Genomic DNA, 24912 nt, shown 5'->3' with positions numbered 1-24912 from the left:
TCAGTAAGTGATGCCCCCTTCCTTTACCCAGTTGCTAATGCATGTGATTGTCAGTACCTGGCTCTGCCCTTCTGCTCTCAGTGGCTTGAGCAGCCTTCTAGAGATGCTGATGCATATAAACACGGCTCTCTGACACAGCCGGCTGCATATGAAAGAATACAGACTTGACACAGCACCGGATATGTGGTTCAGGGGAAGATGTTCATTTGGCCACTGGTCATTTCATATGGGGCTGAGAGTCTGTCTGAGGGTTTGCTGACCGGATGCTGTAGTCTTTTCTTACATAAACTCTACTTGTCCTCTAGGACATTCAGAATCAGTTTCTTTTTTAAGTAGATCAAGAATTTAAGACACAGAGTAGTGGGAATGTGGGATTTCTTGAGATTTTACAGCTTTTTTTGTACCTAACTGCATAATTTTTTAAAAGCAACTTTCCCTTGTGAGAAATTCCAGTGTGCTAAATTTAGTATTCACAGAATTATTTCTTTTGCTCTTATTTTCTTCTTTTATTATTATTTTTAAATTATGTAATTACATTACCAAGCATTGCTGGCAAGAGCAGGTTCGGAAGCAAGCAATGACTGTCTTGGGGGAGCTGGAATTCAAGGTGGCGTCTGTTCTTGCCTGTGCTGGAGAGTGAAGACTTGCTCCTAGGCAGGTCATCAGGAGGATGGTTAACGGGGCATGTGTTTGCTCAGTGCATTTCTCTTTGGACATATACCTGTATATGTGGGAAAAATCCTTAGAAGTAGGACTTGCTGGGTCAAAGAACATTTCTGGGTTGTTTTTTTTAATATGTTGTTTTGTTGATTTTAGAGAAACATCGATTGGTTCCCTCCTGTATGCCCCTGACCCAGGCCTGAACCCAGAATCTGGGTTTGTGCCCTGACTGGGAATCGAACCAGTGACCTTTCGGTGTACCGGATGACGCTCAACCAACTGAGCCACACTGGCCAGGGCAAAGAACATTTGTATTTTAAATTAAAACCTGTAATCAAAGTTGCTTTCCAAAGAGATCACATCAGTAATTATTCCTCCAGCCACACCAGCTTTCCCACACCTTTTCTGACAGCCATCAAACTTCGTTTTTGCCAAACTAAGAGGTGAAATGTAGAGTCTCATGCTACTGTTAATTTCGGTTTTCTTTTGTGAAAGGTGTTTGTATCTTTTGCCCCCCACTTTTAAAATGAGAGTTAGAGTCCTTGGAAGAAATACTGTAAATAAACTTGGTTGCTTCTTTCCTGGAAGTCTTTGATACTGTATCCTGCTCCGCACACCCCTGCATGCTTGTGGTAAAGGAAATATTTTTATGACTGAGACAAGTACCCATTTTGTGTTTTCTCCCTAGTCTAAATGTATTCATTATAAGCAAGAGATTTCTAATAGATTGATTTATACTTTCCTCTAAGACTGATATATTGAATTAGTAAGAAAAGCTTTTTTGTCAGATTACATTTTTGCTTTGGTTTGGGAAACCAAACCGTATAGCATTGCTGTTCAAATAACAGCTGCATATAGTGGTATAATTTAAAATTTACTAATGTCTGACTTAAAAATATAAAAAGAGCCCAGCCAGTGTTGCTGAGTGGTTGAGCATTGACTTATGAACCAGTCAGGGCATATGCCCAGGTTGTGGGCTCAATCCCCAAGGTGGGTGTGCAGGAGGCAGCCGGTCGATGATTCTCTCTCTTGATGTTTCTGTCTCTCCCTCTCCTTTCCTCTCTGAAATCAATAAAAAAAATAAAATATAAATATATATAAACAGGCAAAGTTAAGTTTGATAATATATTTGTTTAACCCAATCTAATATTTCAACATGTAATCAATATAAAATTATTGATAAGATGTTTTACATGGAGTTTTTTTTGTCTAAGTCTTCAAAATCCAGTGTGTATTTTAGACTAACAACATATATCAATGTGAGCTAGCCACATCGCAAGAATCAACAGACACATATGTCACTAGTATACATTGGCCAGCATGGCTCTGAAGAGTAGTGTTTCATTCATTTCTATGGGAATTCATTAACTTAATATTTTGAACCTAACATTTGTCCATTCCGTTTTTTAAAAACATAAGTTGTATTAATCTGACACATGTTCTTGAATTAGGCTTTAAATATTATTGTTTACTCATCTTTATAAAGACATGCTGATTATTTCAATATTCTATAAATTAATGTATAGAATATTGAAATACAGTACTTCGTTAAATGTATTCATTTGGTCAGATTAAATGCTGATGTCCCCAGTGAGATACCTACTTTAGAGCAGATGCTCTTTCTTTTTAAGAATTTGAAAAGGCTCCAAAAGTTCACAAATGGGAAACATGAGTTGAAAGCTTAAATATCTAGCCAAGGTAACCCAGACAGTATCCGAGCAAGGTTGTGAACTTTTGTGTCCTGACAACAAGTTTGGTGTTCTCTATACAGTCTCTTCTCATGGGGACGCCTATATTTTCAAATTACAGAAAAATATGTGAACCTAATAAGAGGAACAGTGTTATTGAGGACACTTCTAAGTTATCATTCCTGTAAAGAAGTGAAATTGACAGAATTAGTGGAAGAGCAACAAAGCCATGTGAGGGAAACCATGGGCCACAGCAGTTGTATCTCATCTAAACTTGTTTTATTTTAGAGAACAAGCTGCTGAGTTGAATGTACGTATGGTAATAAATGTACATTCTGTCAAATAAACGTACAATGAGTCAAAGAAGGAGCCTGGATTTGATATGTTCAGTGTTAAGACAAATCAACTTGGGTTGATACTACAGTTTATAATTTTAGCTAAGTATAAGCTTAATCATAAAAGGAGTTTATTGGCATATTTCAGTTATTGAGGGGGCTGAAAACATTGTTCTTTCCCTTGACCCGCCCTCTGCATTCAGGATGGGAGCTCTACTTGAACACCCTCCCTTAGCACCATTCCTATGGACACAGGGCTGCCAGCAAGTATCAGACCTTGGAGACAGCCTCTGGTCTGTCTACTTTTCTAACATGCGATTAGGTAAAGCTGTTAGGACAAGTAGCATAAATTATGCACCTCAGTTTTTCTACATATGATAATCCATTGGCAGGTTGTTAAAGTTGTGGCTAATGGTGCTGTGATTACCATTCTTGTGTATGTCTCCTTTTATTGTATTTTTCCATGTATAAGACTCTATTTTTTTCTAAAATCGAGGGGCGGCTTATACATGGAAGTCAGCCGAGGAGGGAGCCGTGTGGGTGCGTAGCTGGCCCATACCTTGTCAAACAGGCTTCCTCCAATCACTGAGCCTTATTATTACTGATGTCAGCTGATGCCGTAATTGGAGGTGAAAGTGGAGTGTGCGCAGAAACTACAGGGACCTGAGCGTTCTGAGCCCATAAAGCTGTCAAAAAAAAAAGATAAAATACTGGTAAGCAATTGTCTTACTCTGCAAAATTCAAACTGAATGTAATCACCTATGTAAAAGAGCATGGAAATAGAGCTGCAGAGAGACAATTTGGACCTCCTCCCACTGAGTGTATGATCAGACAGTGGAGAAAACAGGAAGAACAACTCCTTAAGATGCCAAAAAAGAAGGCCTTAAAGAGGAAAACCAGCAAAATGTTTAAAATATTGATTTCCTTAATTTTGGATTGGAAAAGTGGGGGCGTCTTATACATGGGTGTGTCTTATACACGGAAAAAATATGGTACTCATATGGGAGAGCTTCTTCCTAAGGTCTGTGTCTAGAAGTGGGCTTGTTATCTCATGGTATTTGCATATTAAACCTTAATGGGCCTTGTGAGTGGTGTGAAGGACAAAGGTTTTTTTCCTGATTTGAATAATCACTTTTCCCAGAGAGAGACATTGATTGTATAGTCTATCCACAAGGCCACCTCTGATGAAAATGATATCTCTCTTATTATGATGTCCATGCCAGGGGCCTTCTCAGCCTGTGTGCCTGTCCCTGCACCAGCACACTGCCTGAATTATTATAGCTGAAAATCTTGATGTTGAGGAGTGCAAGTCCTCCTTCCCATCTTGTTTTCCTGAAGCGTTGTATTGGCTGTTCAATGGTCCTTGATTTTTTGTATAAAATTTGTTGTATAAAGTTGTATATGTAAATATTCTAAAAACTTTGTGTCTATATATATTCTTTTACAATGCACTATTTTAAAAATGTATATAGAAATAAGTTTTTAAAAATAAAAATTGTATAAAATCTGATTGTAAAATTCCATACACACATGAACGGGCACAACCCTTTTGGAATTTAAGCTGCATTTGCTTTGCAATTCTAATCTAATTGGGGAGGATTGCAATCTTTATGATTGTCTTCTATGTAGGTAAACATGGCACTTCTCCAGTTTTTAGGTCTTTTATGCATTTTATAAAGTTTTTTAATAATGTTCTTCAATACAGCCTATTTTTTTTTAGTTTATTTCTAATAGTTTGTTGCTGGTGTTTGGAACATAATTAATTTTGTGTACTGGTGTTGTTGGACTCTAGTTCTGGTGGTGTGTTGACAGATTCCCTGGATCTTGTGCAGTTGCTCAGATAGTTGTGTTGTCTAAATAATGGCAGTTTTGCTCTTTCCAAGCCTCATACCTTTCTTTTTCTTGCCTTGCTGCTCTGGTTAGAATCTCTAGTGTAGGTTTGTATAGATACAATACTTGGTCTCTCATTGCAGCCTGTCTTCTTCATGACCCTGATGTGAATTCTGCTGAGGAAAGTGGCCCTGTATTCCTGGTTTTATCAGGAATGAGTAAATCATATCAAATTTTTTTATTTGAATGTTTTGAGGTTATCAAATCTTCTTGCTCCAGTGCTGCTAATAGTATGTTGAATTACTTTATTTTTCTAACTAGAGGCCCAGTGCATGAATTCATGCACCAGTGGGGTCCCTCGGCCTGGCCCGCAGGATCGGGCCAAAACCAGCTCTCAACATCCCCTTAGGTGTCCCAGATTGCGAGAGGGTGCAGGCCAGGCCAAGTGACCCCATGGTGCACAATCAGGGCTGGGGAGGGACACGGGAGGTTGGCCAGCCAGTGAGGGATCACAGGAGGGCTCTAGGGTATGTCTGGCCTGTCTTGCTCAGTCCCAATTGACCAGACCCCAGCAGCAAGCTAACCTATTGGTCTGAGTGTCTGCCCCCTGGTGGTCAGTGTACATCATAACAACTGGTAGACCGATCAACTGTCTGCCTCCTAGTGGTCAGTGCACATAAAAGAGAGCAGTTGAGCGACTTTAGCATATCATTAGCATATTATGCTTTGATTGGCTGAACAGCTGACTGGCTGACCGGACACTTCGCATATTAGGCTTTTATTATATAGGATAGTGTACCCCTTTGCATTATTATAATGAACTTGACTTTATCATGATAATTGTTTTACATTTCTGAATCAGTTGGCTAGATTATGTTACGCTTTTGCTTTTAAGCTCCTAGGTGAAATTCACATATTCTTTTCTCCTGTTATCTTGGTCTGAGAGGTATTAGAGTTTCCTGAGTTTGTAGGTAAGGTAGGAAGGTAATTTCTGTTTCTTCAAAGATTGGAGAGGCTTGTTTATTTAAAATTTACATTTCTAGCCCTGACCTGTTTGGCTCAGTGGATAAAGCGTCGGCCTGTGGATTGAAGGGTCCCAGGTTTGATTCTGGTCAAGGGCATGTACCTTGGTTGCGGGCACATCCCCAGTAGGGGGTGTGTAGGAGGCAGCTGATCGATGTTTCTCTCTCATTGATGTTTCTAACTCTCTCCCTTCCTCTCCGTAAAAAATCAATAAAATATATATATATATATATTTTTTTTTGCCACTTTCTGTTCTTTATTGGGTTTTATATATTTTTTTTAATTAAATCTTTATTGTTCAGATTATTACATTTGTTCCTCTTCCCCCCCCCCCCATAACTCCCCTCCTCCCAGTTCCCGCCCCCGCCCTCCGCCCTCACTCCCCACCCACTGTCCTCATCCATAGGTGCACGATTTTTGTCCAGTCTCTTCCCGCAACTCCCACACCCCTTTCCCCCCCAAGAATAGTCAGTCCATTCCCTTTCTATGTCCCTGATTCTATTATAATCACCAGTTCATTCTCTTCATCAGATTATTTATTCACTTGATTCTTAGATTCACTTGTTGATAGATGCATATTTGTTGTTCATAATTTGTATCTTTACCTTTTTCTTCCTCTTCTTAAAGGATACCTTTCAGCATTTCATATAATCCTGGTTTGGTGGTGATGAACTCCTTTAGCTTTTCCTTATCTGTGAAGCTCTTTATCTGACCTTCAATTCTGAATGATAGCTTTGCTGGATAACGTAATCTTGGTTGTAGGTTCTTGGTATTCATCACTTTGAATATTTCTTGCCACTCCCTTCTGGCCTGCAAAGTTTCTGTTGAGAAATCAGCTGACAGTCGTATGGGTATTCCCTTGTAGGTAACTGAGTTTCTTTCTCTTGCTGCTTTTAAGATTCTCTCTTTGTCTTTTGCTCTTGGCATTTTAATGATGATGTGTCTTGGTGTGGTCCTCTTTGGATTCCTTTTGTTTGGGGTTCTCCGCGCTTCTTGGACCTGTAAGTCCATTTCTTTCACCAGGTGGGGGAAGTTTTCTGTCATTATTTCTTTAAATAGGTTTTCAATATCTTGCTCTCTTTCATCTTCTGGCACCCCTATAATTCTGATGTTGGTACGCTTGAAGCTGTCCCTGAGGCTCCTTACACTATCCTCGCATTTTTGGATTCTTTTTTCATTTTGCATTTCCGGTTGGGTGTTTTTTGCTTCCTCGCATTTCAGATCATTGACTTGATTCTTGGCGCTCCTCTGGTCTGCTGTCGGGAGTCTGTATAATATTTGTTATTTCAGTCCGTTTATGCTTAATTTCTAGTTGGTTCCCCAATATAACATCGAGGGTCTCATTAGTTTTCTTGTAGATCTCATTAAGTTTATCGGCGGCTTCTAAACAGTTCTTGAGAGACCTTAAAAGTGTGGTTCTGAACTCTATATCTTCCATTGACAATTTTGTCCTGTTTCTTTGTCTCCGCATTTTGTTATGCTTTCTTGGTGCACCCCCTAGTGGTCTTTGTGCACAGTCTTGTAGTTAAACCTTGATTGTTGTAGCTAATGCCAGGGAGGGTTTGACCTCCAGGCCAAGTGGCTATGAGAATCAGCTGTGTCTGCAGTGAGATAACTTCTGTCCTCTAGGGAGGTGCTAATCTAGCCTTTGCCTGAGGCTATCCAGCAAATGCCTCTGTGCAGGGCTTGGGCGGGGCGGGTCACACAGGATCAACAGGGTGGGCCAGAGAGAGCAGTTATGGCGGCTCTCAGTCCTGTCCCCAGGGGCTCTGCCTCTCTGAGTCCCAGCACCCGCTGCAAACCTCGGAGAGAAAGCTGCACTCGCTACCGAAGCCAGACAGTCCCGCTTCTCCCGTTTGAGTCTGGGTTCCTAAAGACTCGCCTGTATCTGGAGCTCAGAGTCTGCGACTCCCTCCCGATTGAAAACGCCAACCGCGCCCTCCGCCACCAGCCCGCTCTGCGCACTCCGCACCTCAGAATTTGACTTCAGCACTGCGCCTCCTCTGAGTGTGCGAATGCGTTTCTCTTTCCTCCTAGTTGTAGGACTTCCACTCAGCCAGCGTTCCTGTGGTTCTGGGTGATGTCCCTTCCGTTTTTTGGTTTCACTTTTGAAGTAGTTGTTCAAAGCAGCAAACTCCGGTGTTAACCTATGCCGCCATCTTGGTTCTCCCAAAAAATCAATAAAATATATTTTTTAAAAAATTACATTTCTAAACAGACTCAATTTAGGGAACGTATTTTTCTTTTCTTTTTCTTCTTTCCCTATTTTTATTGATTTCAGAGAGGAATGGAGAGGAAGAGAGAGATAGAAACACCAGTGATGAGAGGGGATCATTGATTGGCTGTTTCCTGCACATTGAATGGAGCCTGCAACCCAGGCATGTACCCTTGACCGGAATCGAACCTGGGACCCTTGGGTCCGTAGGCAATACTCTATCCACTGAGCCAAACCAGGTAGGGCGGGAACTTATTTTTCTAGAAATTGCCTATTTCATCTGTTTCCAAGTTTTTTATAATACATATTTTTCTCAGTAGAATTCTTACAAGATTTCTCAAAATCTCTATTGTAGCTGTAGTTTTAACCTCCTCTAAATTCTTAATATTGCCTACTTACACATGTTCTCTTTTTTTTCATTCATCATTTTTACCAGAGATCTAGCTAGGTTTTCGTTTTATGACTCAGATATAGGGTTGTGTTTATTCTCTCTAGTATGTATTTTTTTTTTATTAATTTCATATCTTTATTTCTATTTGGGTTTATTCTGTGGTTTTTCTACTTTTAGGAGAAAATGATCAGCCAATTAATTTGTGCTTTCCCCTTTTCACTAATATGGTAGCTTAAGGCTATAAACTTGTCTCTATGTAACTAACACTCTGGCCTTATTCCAAAAGTTTGGATATAAACTGCTTTATTCTAAATATTTTCTGGATTCTAAATATTTTCAGATTTTTTCTTTGACCCATGAGCTAAATAGGAGCAAGTTTTAAAATTTACAGGCTTCTTAAAATTTTAACTTGACTTGTAATTAATTGTATTGTGGCCAGAGAATGTTGTGATACTAAATTTTTTTGCCATTTGTTTTTTTTTCCCCCCTCAGCTTGTGGCCAATTTTTATAAAAGTTCCATGTATGCTTGAAAAGAATATGTCACTTCTAATCATTAGGCAAAGAATTACATAAATCCAATAGAGTAAGTTTAGTAATTACATTGTTTTAATTTTCTGTATCATTTTAATCTTTGTAATCTGTTACCAAGAGTTGAGTCAGTCTTCCCCTGTAACTTGGATATATCAATTTCTAGTAAACTTCAGTTTTTACTTTCTATGTTTTTAAAGCTATACTATCAGATACACACATAATCAGAGTTGATTGAATCTTTTATTCTTGGCCTTCTTTGTTCTTAATAATGCTTTCTACCCTAGTCTGTTTCATGTGAAAGTAATACAGCTAGCCCAACTTTCTTTGGTTAGTATCTGCTTGGAGTCCATCTTCCATCCCTTTACTTTCAGCCTCTGTGTCTTAATGTTTTAGGATTCTTAAATAGCTTATAGCTGGATTTTGTAACAGGCCAGGTTTAGTGTGTTAACATTAGATTATTGCCATATTGGATTCATCTCTTCCATCATTTTTGTTTTGAATTGGCTTTTAAATTGTTTCTCTCTTCTTATTTTTTTTTCTTTTTTCCCTCTCTTTAATAATTAGCATTACAGAATATCATAACTGCTAAGTTATAACATTTATTGTATGAATACCTCTGAACTTAATAGCTAATCTAAGATAGAACATTGCCAACAACTTCCATTTGCATGAGTATGGTTTTTAGTTTGAAAGTTAAAAACTGTTTTTACTAGATTATCTTTAAATTAAAAATATATATATTTGTATTTATTTCAGAGAGAAGGAAGAGGGAGAGAGAGATAGAAGCACCAATGATGAGAGAATCATTGACCAGCCACCTACTGCACACCACATACTGGGGGGATCATGCCCACCTCATGGGCGCATATGTCCTGACAGGGAATCGAACTGTGACCTCCTGGTTCATAGGTCGATGCTCAACTACTGAGCCATGCTGGCCAGACTATCTTTAAATTTTTATCATTCATTTAACAAGAGCTAAAATTAATATTTTTAACTTCTCAAATAATATAATGATCTTAAAATATTATAACTTCAATTTTCCCCTCCTACCTTATATTTTATTGTTGCCTAGAATCTTAATTCTATCTTATATTTTAACTATTTGTTGTTGTTGTTGTTGTTGTTGTTATTAGTATACTAGAGGCTTGGTGCATGACATTCATGCATTGAGGGGTGTGGGGGTCCCTCAGCCTGACCTGCACCCTCTCCAATCTGGGAGCCCTCAGGGGAGCCCTCTCCAATCCGGGAGTTTCTGTCTGTCTTTGCAATCATATGAGCGAATTATCTGAGACCCCAACTCAGTTTGGTTTGTTGCTCACAGAATAATAGAGGCTTTTTTTTTCTTCGCTTCATGGGTGGAGATTTCCTGAAAGTTTTAGGATATCTTCCCTTTAATTTTTCCTAGACACTCTGATTTTACTTATGTCTCTAATCTTTGCTTTCCCTCCATCCCCCACTGCAACAGTAACTTGCTCCAGGCTCACTTTGCTCTAGTGCAGTGGTTCTCAACCTTCTGGCCCTTTAAATACAGTTCCTCATATTGTGACCCAACCATAAAAGTATTTTCGTTGCTACTTCATAACTGTAATCTTGCTACTGTTATGAATCATAATATAAATATCTGATATGCAGGATGGTCTTAGGCGACTCCTGTGAAAGGGTCATTCGACCGCCAAAGGGGTCGCGACCCACAGGTTGAGAACAGCTGCCTAGTGTCTAGGAGATCCGTCTGCCACCAGAACTACGATTCCCAGCCTTCCTGGTGCTCCCTGCGCTCTGGGCTTCCGGTCCTGGGGCTGCCACTAAAACTACTATTCCCAGAATTCCTGGTGCTCCCGCAATCTTGGTTTTCCCTTTCTGCTCCGTCTCCGTCCCATGGCCTCCCACTCTGCCAAGTCCTCCAAGCTGCCAGCTCTCCCTCTCTGCTCTCTGTCTGGTGGCTTGGGGAGCCAATTTCCCCAAGCTGCTCCACTCTCTGCTGGCTCTCCCACTCTGCGTCTGTGTATGCAAATTAACCTGCCATCTTTGCTGGGTTAATTTGCATACTCACTCCTGATTGGCTGGTGAGTGTAGCGGAGGGATGGTCAATTTACATGTTTCTCTTTTATTATATAGGATGGTCACTACTTGTTTCATTTTACCTAGGTTACTGGTTTCTTTATCAATATTATTATTGCAAGTCTCTGACTTTCACTTTATTCTTGCTGAAATATATCCTTTTATTTATTTTATTTTGTTAATCCTCACCCAAAGATATTTTTCAATTGATTTTTAGAGACAGTGGAAGGGAGGGGGAGAGACAGAGAGAGAAACATCGATCTGAGAAAGACACATCGATTGGTTGCCTCTGGCATCAGGGCCAGGGATCAAGCCTGAACTGAGATATGTCTTGACAGGAATCGAACCCAGGACTTTTCAGTCCGCAGGCCAGTACTCTATCCACTGAGCTGAACCAGCTAGAGCATGAAATATATCCTTTAACAGTTAACTCAGCAGCTAGCTACTGATAGTAATAGGTCTACTCTTTTGGCATTCTGAGGTTTCACTCTAGTGTGCTTTGGTGTGGGTTCATTTAAATTATGCTGCTAGCCACCTGTTCTGTCTCTTTTGGGGAAAGAAGGGAATGTTGTGTCTTTACATTTTAGGATTTTCTTTAGTCTTTTTTTCTCTGTTCTTTGTATTTCTTTTTGGAATTACTATTAGACTTATGTGGAATGTCCTTTTGTCTATGCTTCTTAACCTCTTCATTTGTCCCACCTTTAGATTTATTAATGTTGCCTTTATGTCTTATGTCTCCAATCACTAACATTTTTCTATAGTCTCAATCAGATAGTTCTGTCCTTTGAAGTTTTCGAGTCTAATCCTATTTCAGTCTTATTTTTTGAATTTTGGGCTTTTAGCCTCTCTGCAGTGTAGGTATCCTTTGCAGCCTGGTGTGAGGTTTATTCCCTCCTGAGCAGAATTTCTTTCTGTTTTATTTTCTACGTTTAACCTAGGTGTTCTTGGACAGATATGATTGTAGGAGTTTGAGCCCTGAATTTTATTGACTAGTCCATGGTTGCTAGTGCTCAGAGGTGCTCCAATCTCCCAGTGCGCAGGCTGGTCAGAAAGCATCCTGTAATATCTCTGTGCTTATAGGGTTTTTTTTGTTCGTTTTTTAAAGGAGTTTTTTTTGTTTGTTTTTTGTTTGTTTTTATTGATTTCAGAGAGGAAGGGAGAGGAGGGAGAGAGAGAGAGAGAGAGATAGAAACATCAATGATGATTGAGACTGCAACCTGGGCATGTGCCCTTGACCGGAATTGAACCCAGGACCCTTCAGTCTGTAGGCTGACACTCTATCCACTGAGCAAAACGAGCTAGAGCTGTGCTTGTAGGTTTTTCTTCTTTTCTAGCACCTGTCTTCTGTTGAGGGTTGGTCTTTTTGTAGATCATGGCTTTAAGTGGGGGTAGGGATGGTGGCCTAGTCTAACCTTTTACCTTGAGCAGGCTCAAAGCTTCTTCCCTATTCCCTTGAGGGCTGAAACCTAAAGTCACATAGACCAATGTTTGTCTTTTGAGCAAATGATTTGCACATTATCTGGTGTGAGTGTTGCGGGATCCAGACATCTTAGAATTTGCCTCTACAAACTGTTCACTGCACTAAACCTTGCTGGGAAGAAAAGCTGGTCATAATTGTCAGCACCAAGGCACCTGGGATGGTTTGTGGCGCCAATTTAACATTAGATTTTATTTTTTGTTAATAATAAGTTTCTTAATCAACTCTTTTAAGGCCTCCTGTGCACTAGGTATTGTGAGAGTTTCTGCCTGTGGCAACTTCTAGCTTCATTGGAATTTCTTTGATAGCAAACCTAATGACTGTTCCCAAATCCCTCTCTTCTTCCTCCTTCCTCATCCCTCAGTCCAGTGCTGGATCCTCAAAATAAACAGTAACAAAACACACCTGTCTGAGTTGCTGGTTTGGTAATCCCTGTGGAAAGACTACCTACAAACGGCAGTAATAATACAGGAAGGGGTGCTGAAGAGTTCCTTGGAGCTTAAAGAGGAAGTGCCCCTGTCCAGGTACCTTCCTAGTGACTTCGGGCACCTCTTTGATGATGTCCTTGGCTTGGAGTGGCGGGTTTTTCTGTCTTCCATCTCTCCCACGGTGATGTCATGAGGGGCCGTGGTATTTTTGCTCACTGTGCTGGGCTTCTTCCCTGGCCTTCAGCTTGCACATACAGTTGCCTACTTGACATTCCTACTTGGTCATCTAGTGGGACATCTCACATGTTAAATCATGAAGTTCTGATTTTTTACATCACACTCCCCCTTTTCCCTGAGGGCAGCTATAGAACCCCTATGTCATTCTTGACTTTTAATCATGCCCACATCCAGGTAAGACAACTTGGTGTTGCCTTCCAAATCTGGCCATTTAGTTAGCTACCATTGCCAGCCATAATGGAAAGCCAGTCATCTTTAGACTGAACAACTGCAGTAGCCTCCTGCCCTCCTCCTTCTCTATGTACTTTGACAGTGTGCCACTAAAAAGCACATTTGGTCAGTGCCTCTGCTGTTTGCTGGAAGCTCCCCACCAGCTTCCTATTATCCTGAGCAACCTCCCTATGGTGACTATAGGCTGTGCTGACCAAGTCCTGCACTGACTATTCCCAGCTGACCTCTCTGTTCCCAAAGGCCCATGTGCCCCTGTGTCTCACCCCATGTGGGATGGTCCTGTGCTCAAGTATACATGGTGCACTCCGTAATTCATGCAGGAATACCCTCTCTCCCCCTTGAGTGAGGGAATGAAAATTTGTGCTCCAAACTTTGGAGGCATGGCTTGTGTTCCCAGGGGAGTGTTGTTAGGCTAAAGCAGCTTGTCATCAGCTACTGAAAGTTGGAACTGGTTGGGGTAGCATTTAATTTGCTATGTGTTGTCTCTCAAAGCTGCTCGTTTCTTTTGGGTGGGGGACAGAGCGGCAGCTCTTTTTGCCCCTTCTCTGGTTGGCCCTGCAGGTCTCTGCGGTCTGGAGTAGGGCAGGACTCAGGCGCCCTGACCTGTGCGCCGAGCGGGGGCGGGGCCCCGCGCGATGGGGGGCGGGGCGCCACGATCTGACGTGTCTCTGCGGGATTGGAGCCGCCGCCCTATATAGCAGCCGGGGCCCGTGCGCCGGCCTCGGAGCGGCGCGGAGCACTGGCATTCTTGGAGCGGGCGGGCGGCGAGCGCGCACCGCACAGCGAGTGAGTGAGCGAGCGGGAGAGTGGCAGAGCAGGCGCGGGGCGCGGGCCCAGAGCAGCTGGCGCCACAGGCTGCGTGGGGAAGTTGGGCACCGGGGGCGGGGCCGGGTGTCCGGGCTGGCTGCCGACGTGGAGCGCCGGGGCGGGCAAGCGGGGGAGGGGCCGGGGTCGCCTTCCGTCTCCCCCACCCCGGCCCCTCAGTCAATACCCTTCTTCACGCCCCAGCCACAGGCGCCCCCTCCTCTCTGGCCGGTTGGCCAAGCGGGATGGGGCGGGGGGGGGGGGCCGGCTACGTGTCACCATTGCGCATGGGCCGCGGCGTTGGCTAGGGAAGAGTAAGAAACTTTCCCGAGTCCAGCGTCCGCCGGCCTCGCCCGTGCCGAGGTGAGAGCGCCCCTCCCAGCCCTCTACCCCTAAACAGGGTCGTATTCCCTCTGCACTACCCACCCCCACAACCCGGGTGCAGGGTGAGGTGCGGCCGACCTGGGCCCAGGTCGGTGACGTGGGCGTCTGGGCCGTGCCCCTTATCCCCCCTCCCACCCCCCCACAAGAGGAGCGCTCCTCCCCCAAGAGGGGGGCTGGTTCACAGATGTCTGTCCCGCAGGGTAGCCGGTGCCTGGGACAGCGGGAGGGGCCTGGTAGTCCAGTTGCACCTTCACCTGCCTCCAGCCCACCCGCCTACGTGGTCAGGGCTGGGCCTGCGCCCTCCTCGGGCTGGAGTGCAACTTGGATGTGCCCCAGGGTCCCGAACGAAAAATACATTACGGAAAAATACCGAATTTGGATGGAAGGCGAGGAGGCCGAGCGTGCTCCTGCCCCTTTAAGCCTGTCCCCGCCCGCGGGCTCGCGTGGCCTGTGGGAGGGCCGTGCTGAGGTGGCATCTGCGAAAGTTCCTCCTGCGGGATGGTGCAGACTTCCAGAACTTGGCGGAACACACGCATGCCCGCCTCTGCTCCCTGCTCCTCCGGTTGATCTGAAACAGGCTTGCTGATTTTTTCGGCCTGTGGGGATATTATGTTTATCAAGTTTGGTTTATGGATCCTGAGAAGTACTTTAAAAAAACTTCCCTTGCAAGTTTGCTGTGGGATGAAAGTAAATTTTAATTTTGGAAGAAGAGGGGAGAAGCCCTGGTTTCAGCCGTAGGTTTTGATACTCTCCATACTCAGTCCTGTCTCTATGTAAAGTGCGAGATTATCATTAGTTGGAGGTAACATTCTTTCTGAACTGTTACTGTGAGTTTTCTTTGCAAAGATTTATCCTTTTGAATATGTAATTGGCAAAACATCACAAGGAATCAACTTATGCTTTGTTTTTAAAAGCAAAAAAGTACAATTCTTAAAGATTTTCCTGTTGTGTGTGCTTTTTAAAAACTAGTTTCAGGTGTAATCTATACATTTCTCCCACGTGGGGGGGTCAAGAGCTCTTGATGTTCCCTGAGAGGAAGAGAAGAGTCTGGGCTTCACCCACCCTTCTTTTCTAGTTCTGTTTGCTGCATACTTATCATTTGAGATGTGGCTTTTTTTTTTTTTTTTTTTTTGCTCTGGACATTTACCCTGAGGAACACTCGAAGTCCAGGTTGAGAATAGTTTGAGATTTGTATGGGTGGACCAGAATGCTTAGTGCAGGGAAAGTAGTTGAGAGCCACCACAGAGATGAAGGGATTGGGACCGTCTTGGGAACAACTGAAGTAGGGGCACAGCCTCACACATCTGGAGTGTAGTAAGGAAGAGTGGGCTTGTTCTCTGGCCAGAACGGGGAGAGAGGTTGTAGGTTTAGCACAACATAAGGCGGACTGTTCTGACAGCTACACAGTGGAACAGAAGTAGAGTGTGGCTCCCTTGAAAGGCCATGTGGTTCCTGTCTCTGGTGGTGTTCAAAGACTGCAATAGAGTAATGTCTAAGGTCCCTTTCAATCCTGATTTGAGCACCATTATTAGATTAACTGAGAAATTGTGATAGTAGATGTCTGGTCTCTGTTCTTTGGGCCTGTCTAAGGTCTCCTGGGAACTTAAGATAGCAAGTGAAGGAGCTAGAGTGGAGACCACCTGCAGCCGTGTTCACACTTGTGAGGTGGAAAAAACATCTGTGAGCAGGAGTAAGTCTGTCGGGGGTTGTCTGTGAAGGCGCAGCTGGAGCCAGTGGGTAAGGTTGGTACTAGCCTTTTGTAAGGCTTTACCTCAGAGCCTCAGGTGGGGCTGAGATCTAATTTACATGGGGGTCATTAGATACATACTTAAAGTGGAATCTTTAAAGGTGGGAGTTTTGAGAAATTTAGAAGAAAAATGATAGCCTTATTTGATGATATCAGAACCTTAGGTGTTAAATCTATTGCTTAATTTAAATCCATTCACATAATCTGTTCAGCTGTGACATTTCAGATTCAGACTGCCATTTGAAATCTGAAGATGGGAGACCTAGTGTGTCCTGTCAGACCAGTCTGGAGTTTTCTGGAGGTCCACTCTGTTCTCAGCTGCCTGAGGGCCTGTTGCACATGTGGGGGCGTTAGAGACTGCAGCACATTAGGATCTGTTGCAGCAGTGCTTCTTTCTTGAGTCCAATAGAAGGGCTAGCTGGAGTTGACTTTTGAAAGGTGTGTGAGTAATATCAGAAGAGATCCTAAGGAATTTGTCCCATTTTGTGTGTGATACCAAGTGCAGAGTGGGGATTGGCTGGTCACAGATCTGTGGCTGGAGTGGACATGGATAGTGACTGAGCTCCATGGGCTTGTTGTGTGCCTGTCACTGGGACATGAAGACTTGCCTTGTCCAGGAAAGATGGAAGACTAGTCCATGGGAGCACAGAGGAGAGGGAGTGGCTATTGTTATGGTTATGTGTGTGAACCTGACTTGTTCAGAGATGGATGTTGCCCACGCAATGTGGCTCAGTGGTTGAGCATCAACCCAGGAACCAAGAGGTCACTCACTGTTCAATTTCCGGTCGGGCACATGCCCGGGTTGCAGGCTCGATCCCCAGAAGGGAGCGTACAGGAGGCAGCCAGTCAAAGGTGTTTCTCTCTCTCTATCCCTCTCCCTTCCTCTCTCTCTAAAAATCAGTAAAAACGTATTTTTTTAAAAAGAAGTGGATGTGTGTATATCTTAAGAATTTATGTTGGTGCCTGGGACAACCCCGGGTGGGATGTTGTTCAGGTGGAAGGTCACCTGGCAAGAGTGTGTGCAGCTGCAGTGGGAATTCTGAGAAAGGAGGGTCAGTTGGACACCAGGGTCCTGGCTTCATTGTCAGTGTTTGGACCTGTAACACCTCCATCTTCTGGACTGGCTACATGTACACTGGGAATCCCACAGAGTGCTTGCCCTTCCTAACTGTCAGACCTGGGTGGATGTGCTGCTCTGATACTATGACTTAATGGAAAGGCTTTCTTTATTCCTCACCGTAATCTTTAAAACTTGCAGATTAGAATTAGTTGGAGACAAATTCCTAAGTAAATAGTCTTAGTCAGTTTGTCTCCACTTTCTTCCTTGGTCTCAGGATGCATCTGTGTGTAGGGTGGGACTGGGGCCCCACAGAGGCTCTGGCCTATGGGTCATAGAACTTTCCCCATGTGGTTGCCCAAGCCCTGCATTTAGGGATTTCTAAAATCTTGACGTGCCACTGGTCTGTTTCCCATTTGGGACGATGAGACCCTTTTAAATCTAGTCTGCTGCATCTCAGATTGCCATGAGCTGTCTTCCGAGCTCCTGAGCGGTGCATATTAATGGGGGCATTATTCTTCAATTAGGTTACTGTTGTTGATTCTCCCACTAATGACCCGTGCCTGACCTTTGTTATTTAGTCTAGCTAGCTTATCGTACCTTGTCCAGCATATGGTATTTTGCCTAAAGTGGCAGTAACTGACCTGGCAGCCTCACTATCCCAAAGTCCCCCAAGGCAGGGTGACCCATACCCTCTTAATTCATAGAGTAGTTCTTGACTCTCCCCAGATGGCCTTGCAAAGTTCCTTCCAACCCTGCTGTTTCCTGGCCTGGTTTCTAAAACCTCATGGATTAGAAGGGAGCAAAGGACTTCTAAAGGCAGTAACTCTCAGTTACCCTTAAAAGCTTAGGGGGCCCCAAGGTCCACATTCTATGTCATAGCATAATATCAGAACCTTTTTTTCATCTGGCTCAGTATTCAGATTAGGAGGAGTATAGGGAAAAGGTACATAACCATGCAGGAGAACAAACCATCAATTTTGTGAGGATTTTACTTCAAAATGGTTACACTTAAAAAAAGTTTTGGCTCTATGGGATCACTCCCTCAAGGTCCCTGGAAAACTTGTCCTCTAATACAGCGGTCGCCAACTGGTCGTCTGTGAGGTCCTAAAGGTTGGCGATCACTGCTCTAAAAGATGGTTCAGGTTTTACTGCAGTATGTTTTGTTTGGAGCTAATGGTCTAAGAGCAGAGCTTCCTTTTTTCCCCCCAAGAAAAATGCCTAAATATTGGGAAAGTTTAAATACTATTTTGACTTTCTTTGGTTGGGAGGTAAAGGTCTGGTTTGTACAGTGCAGATAAGTAACTTTTCTCTGGTTTTCTCCTGTTCCCTCTTCCTTCCTGTTCCATACCAGCAAAAGCTGGCAGGCTGACAGAGGTGGCCTCAGGACGGACTTTCTGGCTACTGACCGTTTTGCTGGTAAGTTTGTCCTGTCTGAATGCTTCCTGTCCTTGGGCTGTGTGTGTACTTCCTTCCAGTACATTTCATCCTTAAGTTTCTAGTGGTTCTTGAGAAAGAATCAGGTCCTGCCTGAGCAGTGTGTGCACGTGTGCCCTTCAGATGTATCATCTGGCATCCATCCATTTTAATCTTTTTTCTTAAATGTGAATTATGTTTGCTCAGGATTATCTGAGTTTGCATATTGCTTCTCTTTAATGCTGAGCTTAATTTTCTTGAACTTGGGGAGAGGTCTAAATTATTAAAGTTATGTAAAAACTCACTCTTCTAATTAAATTACTTGGCCTTCTTATACTTTTTTTGCCAAGGTGGTATAAGACACTTGGTACATAATTGTGTGAAGAGGGGGGTTCTTCCTCATTATATTAGCATGGGGCTCACCTAGAGTTGGGGGAAGAAGCTAACACCCCTGGCCTCGGTGTCTTATAAGCCCTGTTTTCCAAATAAAGGAGCCGTGGCTTTTAGAGCTAGAGTCCCATGGAATCCCACTGAGTACTGTGGCTTGGGAGTGGGTTCCAGTTCCTGCCCTAATTGAGGTGCCCTTGTACCAGGTTCTACCTGCTGCAAGTCCCCTCCCACACCTGGGCGATAGGATGTTGGAGAATAACCAATGGGCATATGTTAGAGGCACTTAGCCCATCTGGGCAGTCCATGCTGCCTTTTGCTACTACATTGTTGCCACAGAGTGTTGTAAGGCTGCTCTTCCTGCCCCCCAGCCAGCCCCCTTAGCATTGCAGTGCTGTTCAGGTGACTGAGCCCTGGATGAGAGCCTTGCCTCTGCTGCTTGATTGGCTTTTTGGTAGCAACTGTCATGTGGTACATTGTATTATAAGCATCAGGAGGTAACTTGGTGAACAGAGAGATAGAATAACTGAGACCGCTGTTCGGAGAACCTTCCAGATGTTGATCTGTGTTGCTGGGTCACAGCCTGGTGGGTTCTAGTTGGCCCTAGTAGTTGGAGTGCAGACTGTATCTGCGAGCCCTGGCATTCTGGTGTTGATCCTTCTCAGCCAGACCCTCCATCTGCTCAACTACAGGGCAACTTTTGAAGGGACAGTTGTCCAAGGACCCTCCTTTATTTGCATTTTTCTTTTCTTCACTTGGTGAGAGTTTGGGTATCACCTTACTGATATTAGAGGTTGTAAGTGAGGAAAGTAAGGTACAGTTTGTTAGTAAAAGAGAATTAATTCTTGGTTGAAAGCTTTACAGTCTCGTGGACATGGAGAGCTGTCTGTGCCTGACTTTCTTCTCTCTCCTCATTCCCCACTCCAGTGCCTCACCAGGACTGTGTGTGGGCACCCCATCAACCATGAGCTCGGTTGCAGTTTTGACCCAAGAGAGCTTTGCTGAACACCGAAGTGGGCTGGTTCCGCAACAGATCAAAGGTGACAGCTTTGTACACACTCTTAACTTTTCAGACAGCGTTCCCTCCAAGCCCTTTTGAAATCTGTAGAAGTGCATTTGACACTAGTTGTGGGGTAGGGCCAGGGCCCACCTGTCTTGTGCACTTGGTTTTGCACTACCCTTCTGTGCAGGGAGGAACTAGCCAGGAGTAATAGGTGAATCTGGACTCAATGAGATTTAAAATGTGGACAACTTTCTGGAAAGCCGATGAATTTGACCATTGTTAATTAATATGATTCTTTTTTCAAAATTTCTGTTCCCAGTTGTGTTGAACTAAATCTGGGCTGTGGAGCACCCCAGTTGTGTTCAACTAAATCTGGGCTGTCAGGAGCCACCAGTGGGGTGAAGGCTGGACCCTCCCTGGCTTCTCAGTTCCTTAAAGCAGCTGGCCATGACCAAGAACACTCATCTGGAGGAATATGTCTAAAACATTGTCATTTCAATATCTCTTAATGTAGAAAGAAAAAATGATACTTGACGTTATTTTCTTCAGAATCTGGTCTCCATTTACAACATCAGGACAGCTTGATTTGCACACCAAATGTTTATCTAAAACCCTTCATCTGTATTTGATTTTATAAAATTTTCATTTGAAAGAGTAGGCTATTCTATTCCAAGTTGTTCCAAACATTCTTAAGTTTTCTATATATGAATGGGATATTGGTTCTTAAGTTAAAGTAATTAAAATTAAAAATTCATTTTGTCAGTCACTTGTGCCACCTTTCAAGTGATCCTCTCTGGGTTGTGGAGACCTGGACACTTCCTCGCTTTGATTCTGAGTGCCTGTAGTGCTAGGTCTTTCTAAATGACCCAGCAGCCCTATGGAGTACACATCATATCCCTTTCTAGATGAGTGACAGATGCAAGGTAGTGACAGAACCCAAGCACTGTGTCTTTATTGGTGTTTGGGTATAGCTTAGCCACATGGACAGAAGTGGTGAACCCACAGTTGGATATAGGCCTGTGTGAACCCAAAGGTTATCTCACTGCTCTGTGCACACACCCATCCACAGCGAGTTTTATCAGGCCCTCCTATTGCCAGACGCAGTGCTTGGCTTTGCATATAGGCTTATTCCAAATAATCACACTCCCGCTTTCATGGAGCTGTGGCCATTGGGACAGGAGTGTGAATGGTGAGGATGGAGGATGGAAGTGGGTAATGATGAGGGGCCCTGATTTCCAGGGCTTGCTGCTCTCTGAGAAGGGTGAGGAGTCCCTGCCGGAGTTCTTGTCAACGTTGTACATGACAGGCCATGCCTGGCAGCAGCGTTACTTTATTCTGCAAATTTGAGGGCCAGCTCTGTGCCAGGCATTGCCCTAATTATGATTTAAAAGAAAAAAAATACAGGATTAGAAGACTGTGAGGGCAAGGCCTGCCTTCAAGGGGCTCACCTCATCACGGGAAGGGTGGGGTGCCCGGTGTCTGAGCTGATCCTTCACAGGGAAGCTGCCAGGGCAGGGGTCTTGCCATCAGGTTCACATCAACTTGGCCTCTACAGTTCACATGTTGGACCTGGCGACCTCCTGGGGCCCTTTCCCATCACTGAATGAGACAGGTCACTGTCACTTGAGCAATTAGTGTTCTCTTTTTGACGTTAAAACCTCCCAAGTGTTTTTTCTTCTGATACTGAAAACAATGTGCTTCCTCTTACTCTGTGTTGGCTGGTCCAGTTGCCACTTTAAATTCAGAAGAAGAGAGTGACCCTCCAACCTACAAGGATGCCTTCCCCCCACTCCCTGAGAAAGCAGCTTGCTTGGAAAGCGCCCAGGAACCTGCAGGCGCCTGGGGTAACAAGATCCGGCCCATCAAGGCTTCTGTCATCACTCAGGTAGGAATGCCACTCTTTCTTTACCTGCCCTTCCCAGGAGGAAGAAGGAGTATCTGATTAGAGTGCTTGGGGAGGTGCAGAGGGAATAGGCCTTCAGGTTTAGCCCATCCCCACCCCAGGGCTGCTCCATGGAGTACACTGCCCTCATGCTAACCTATGTCCCCAGCACCCAGAAGGAATGGGTCTCCTTCTGTTCTTCAGCCTACTGCAATTCCATCTCTTCTCCCAACTCCTGAAACTGCCCCTGCCTTTCACCCTTCCCCATCAGTACCTCCAATAAGACCTGTCTATCTTGTCTACTTTGTGTCCTGTTGTCTTGAAGCAGTCATCTCTTCTACCTTCTGTCTGTGAACTCATGTGGGGTCACAGTTGGTAATTGCCACCTGTCCACCTCTGTGCTGAGAGGGCACCTCTCCAAATCCAGACTCATAACCAGCTGCATCTGATCATCTTCTTTCAATAGGCGTCTCCCAATCTTTTTCTTTTTTTTTTTGTAGTTAGTCATTATTCTTTTTTATTTATTTTAATCCTCACCCAAGGATATTTTTTCTTTTTTTTTTAAGAGAGAGTGGAGGAGAGAGGAAAAGACAGAAATATCTATGTGAGAGACATCAATTGGTTGCCTCCTGCATGAGCCCCAACCAGGGCCCAGGCTGGGAAGGAACCTGTAACCGAGATACATGCCCTTTGACCAGAATCGAACCCGGGACCCTTCAGTCCGCAGGCCGACGCTCTATGCACTGAGCCAAACCAGCTAGGGCTCTCCCAATCTTTTTAACGCGCAGCTTAGTGTGTCATGTTCAGTCCCATCTCCACAGAGCAGCTGGGGGACCCGAGTTGGCAGTCAGATGTCTCCTTCTGCTGACACCATCTCAATGCAAGGTGGCTTGAGGGGTCTGGCCCCTTCCTTTTTGCTGCTCAGACTGTTCTCACACCTGACTTTGTTAAGCCTTTGCCCTCTCTCTTCCACTCGTCCTTACCTCCCAGCAGAGCCGGCTGTGTCTTGACTCTTCAGGAAGGTCCTTCCTGGACATCCTCCGAACCTCCCTTACCTCTGCCCTACCCAGCCTCTCAACTCCGTCTGTTTCCTTCACTGCACTCACTGTGTTGGGGGTGGTTGCTTCTTCACTAGAAGGTCGGCCTCATTACCCTCGGCACCTGCTTATCTCTTCACTGCTCTCTGGGCCTTCCCTCAGTGGGTAGAGGAGTGGCACTTAGTGGACAGACTACAATATTCCGTGCCTAGACATTTAAATATCCTTGCTTCTCTTCTTGCTGTCTCAACTTCCCCATTGGTCCTTTTCTGAGCAGGTGTTCCATGTACCCCTGGAGGAGAGAAAATACAAGGACATGAACCAGTTTGGAGAAGGTGAACAAGCAAAAATCTGCCTTGAGATCATGCAGAGGACAGGAGCTCACCTGGAGCTCTCTCTCGCCAAAGACCAGGGCCTCTCCATTATGGTCTCTGGGAAGCTGGACGCCGTCATGAAAGCCCGGAAGGATATTGTTGCTAGGCTGCAGACCCAGGTGAGTGTCCCCTGTCCTGGTCCTCCCGAGTGGGCACACTTGAACTTCTTCAGGCTCTCCCACCACTAGAGCAGGTTGATAGTTCAGAGGTGGGACAACAACATTTGGAGCCTCCTGGCATTTTTAGTGCAACGCCACTAATTCAGTAATAGAACTGGGGTAAATGAACTGAAAGTTCAAGGGTTTCCCAGAGTTTGAGACATTTACAAGAAGCTGATGGCGTAGCAGGGGCGTGGTGTAGATGGGCAGTTCCAAGTGCAAAAAAGGCACAGGATCAGCAAGTAACATTGTAAGTACACATTTTCAGGCCCAGACTTGAGAGGTTACAAGTTCGAAGTTTATTTTAAACCAGTTTCATAGTTCTGAACAGTCTAATACCAGAATGAGGACTTATTTGGAAACCATTGTAATAAATAACCTGCAATTCATTTCTCCCCGAGGGGCGTCTCTCAAAGACCAAGACTCTGCGTGGAGAATTGTCAGTCTCATGACAGGTAGAGCCTTTGTAGGTTTATTTAGAACTAGAGGCCTTCCCACCTGCTGCTGAGCCATGAGCTCACAGGGGAGACCATTCTAGAACACGTGGTGAGAAGATGGGAGTCTGATGCAGGAGGGGCCATGGGACAGAGGCCAGGGGCTTAGCTTGTTAGCAGAAGGATGAGCACTGACTTGGCCACATGGAGCCTGGGACAGTCCCTAACCCCACTAGATTCAGGGAGTTAAATCATTAAGTGCAGGAAGTAGGAAATGTTGTGTGTAAATTGCTTCCCGTTGTGGCTGGTGAGTAGTACCCTCTGACTTTTGCTGTTACTTGCTAATTGGTGAATATTTGAATATTTTCAATTGAATACTGGGTGGGAGAGGGGACACTGAAAAGCATTTGTCCCTGGCCCATTTCATTACCTCCTGCCCTCCCCCCAATTAAGTAATACAGTGTGGTGTCCCTCAATCTTTTGTGTGTTTTTTATATAACCACTTTGCTTTTAACTCACTTATTAATAGTAATTTCTTAACATATCCATATTCCACTGAGTCTGCATATATGGACTTCCCTCATCATTGTGTTCAAGTAACTGTCCACTCACAGCCTGCTGTGTGCTTGTCAGGCCTTGAGTCCTTTCATTCTTCAGCAGTGCGTCTCCCTCCTTTTCTTAATGCCCTTGGGTTTTGGGGGTGAGGGGGCGGAGGAACAAGTGGGTGCCTGGTTTGCTCCGCTATCCATCATTATTTTCTGTACACTCGTGGTTAGGTCTTGGGGCTTGGTTATTTTCACATTCAACTTGTTTTTTTGGCAAGAAAACTTGTGGGTGGTGCTGTGTACTTGGTGTTGAGTCCAAGATTGATCCGTAGACTGAGGTGTCTTCAGCCAAATTCATCCATTATAAAGTTCCTGATCCATCTGTGTTGTCCTTGCCTCACGCATTGCTGGTGGCTACCTGGCTCCATCAGGGAGATGGCTTTCTCATCCCATCCCCATCCACCTCCACCCCACATCTGCAGGTACTCTGTGAAGAGCTTCTCTGCTGTTGGAGTGGGAAAGGCAGGTCCTCTTCCTTCCCCCTAATTTTTAGACTGAATTGGCCCTCTCACATCT

General features: G+C 44.3%; 1 protein-coding gene across 2 annotated transcripts in view; it reads left to right on the top strand.

Annotated features, from left to right (window-relative positions):
* HDLBP (high density lipoprotein binding protein) overlaps positions 1 to 24912 on the top strand; it is a 76803-nt gene that overhangs the window by 22470 nt on the left and 29421 nt on the right. Inside the window, exons 1-5 of one of the 2 annotated variants that reach the window (XM_081095579.1) lie at positions 13829 to 13894; positions 18455 to 18519; positions 19831 to 19943; positions 21634 to 21791; positions 23103 to 23318. In XM_081095579.1, the coding sequence (XP_080951705.1) occupies positions 19868 to 19943; positions 21634 to 21791; positions 23103 to 23318 (450 nt within the window). In that variant the 5' untranslated portion in view covers positions 13829 to 13894; positions 18455 to 18519; positions 19831 to 19867. Of the gene's footprint in view, positions 1 to 13828; positions 13895 to 18454; positions 18520 to 19830; positions 19944 to 21633; positions 21792 to 23102; positions 23319 to 24912 lie in introns of those variants that run through there. The other variant, XM_081095580.1, reaches the window with a different exon arrangement.

The sequence above is a fragment of the Myotis nattereri genome (assembly GCF_964212035.1).
Source record: "Myotis nattereri genome assembly, chromosome: 7".
In the NCBI taxonomy this organism is placed as follows: domain Eukaryota; kingdom Metazoa; phylum Chordata; class Mammalia; order Chiroptera; family Vespertilionidae; genus Myotis; species Myotis nattereri.
The sequence above is the reverse complement of the archived record's forward strand: the minus strand, read 5'-3'. Positions and strand labels throughout refer to the sequence as shown.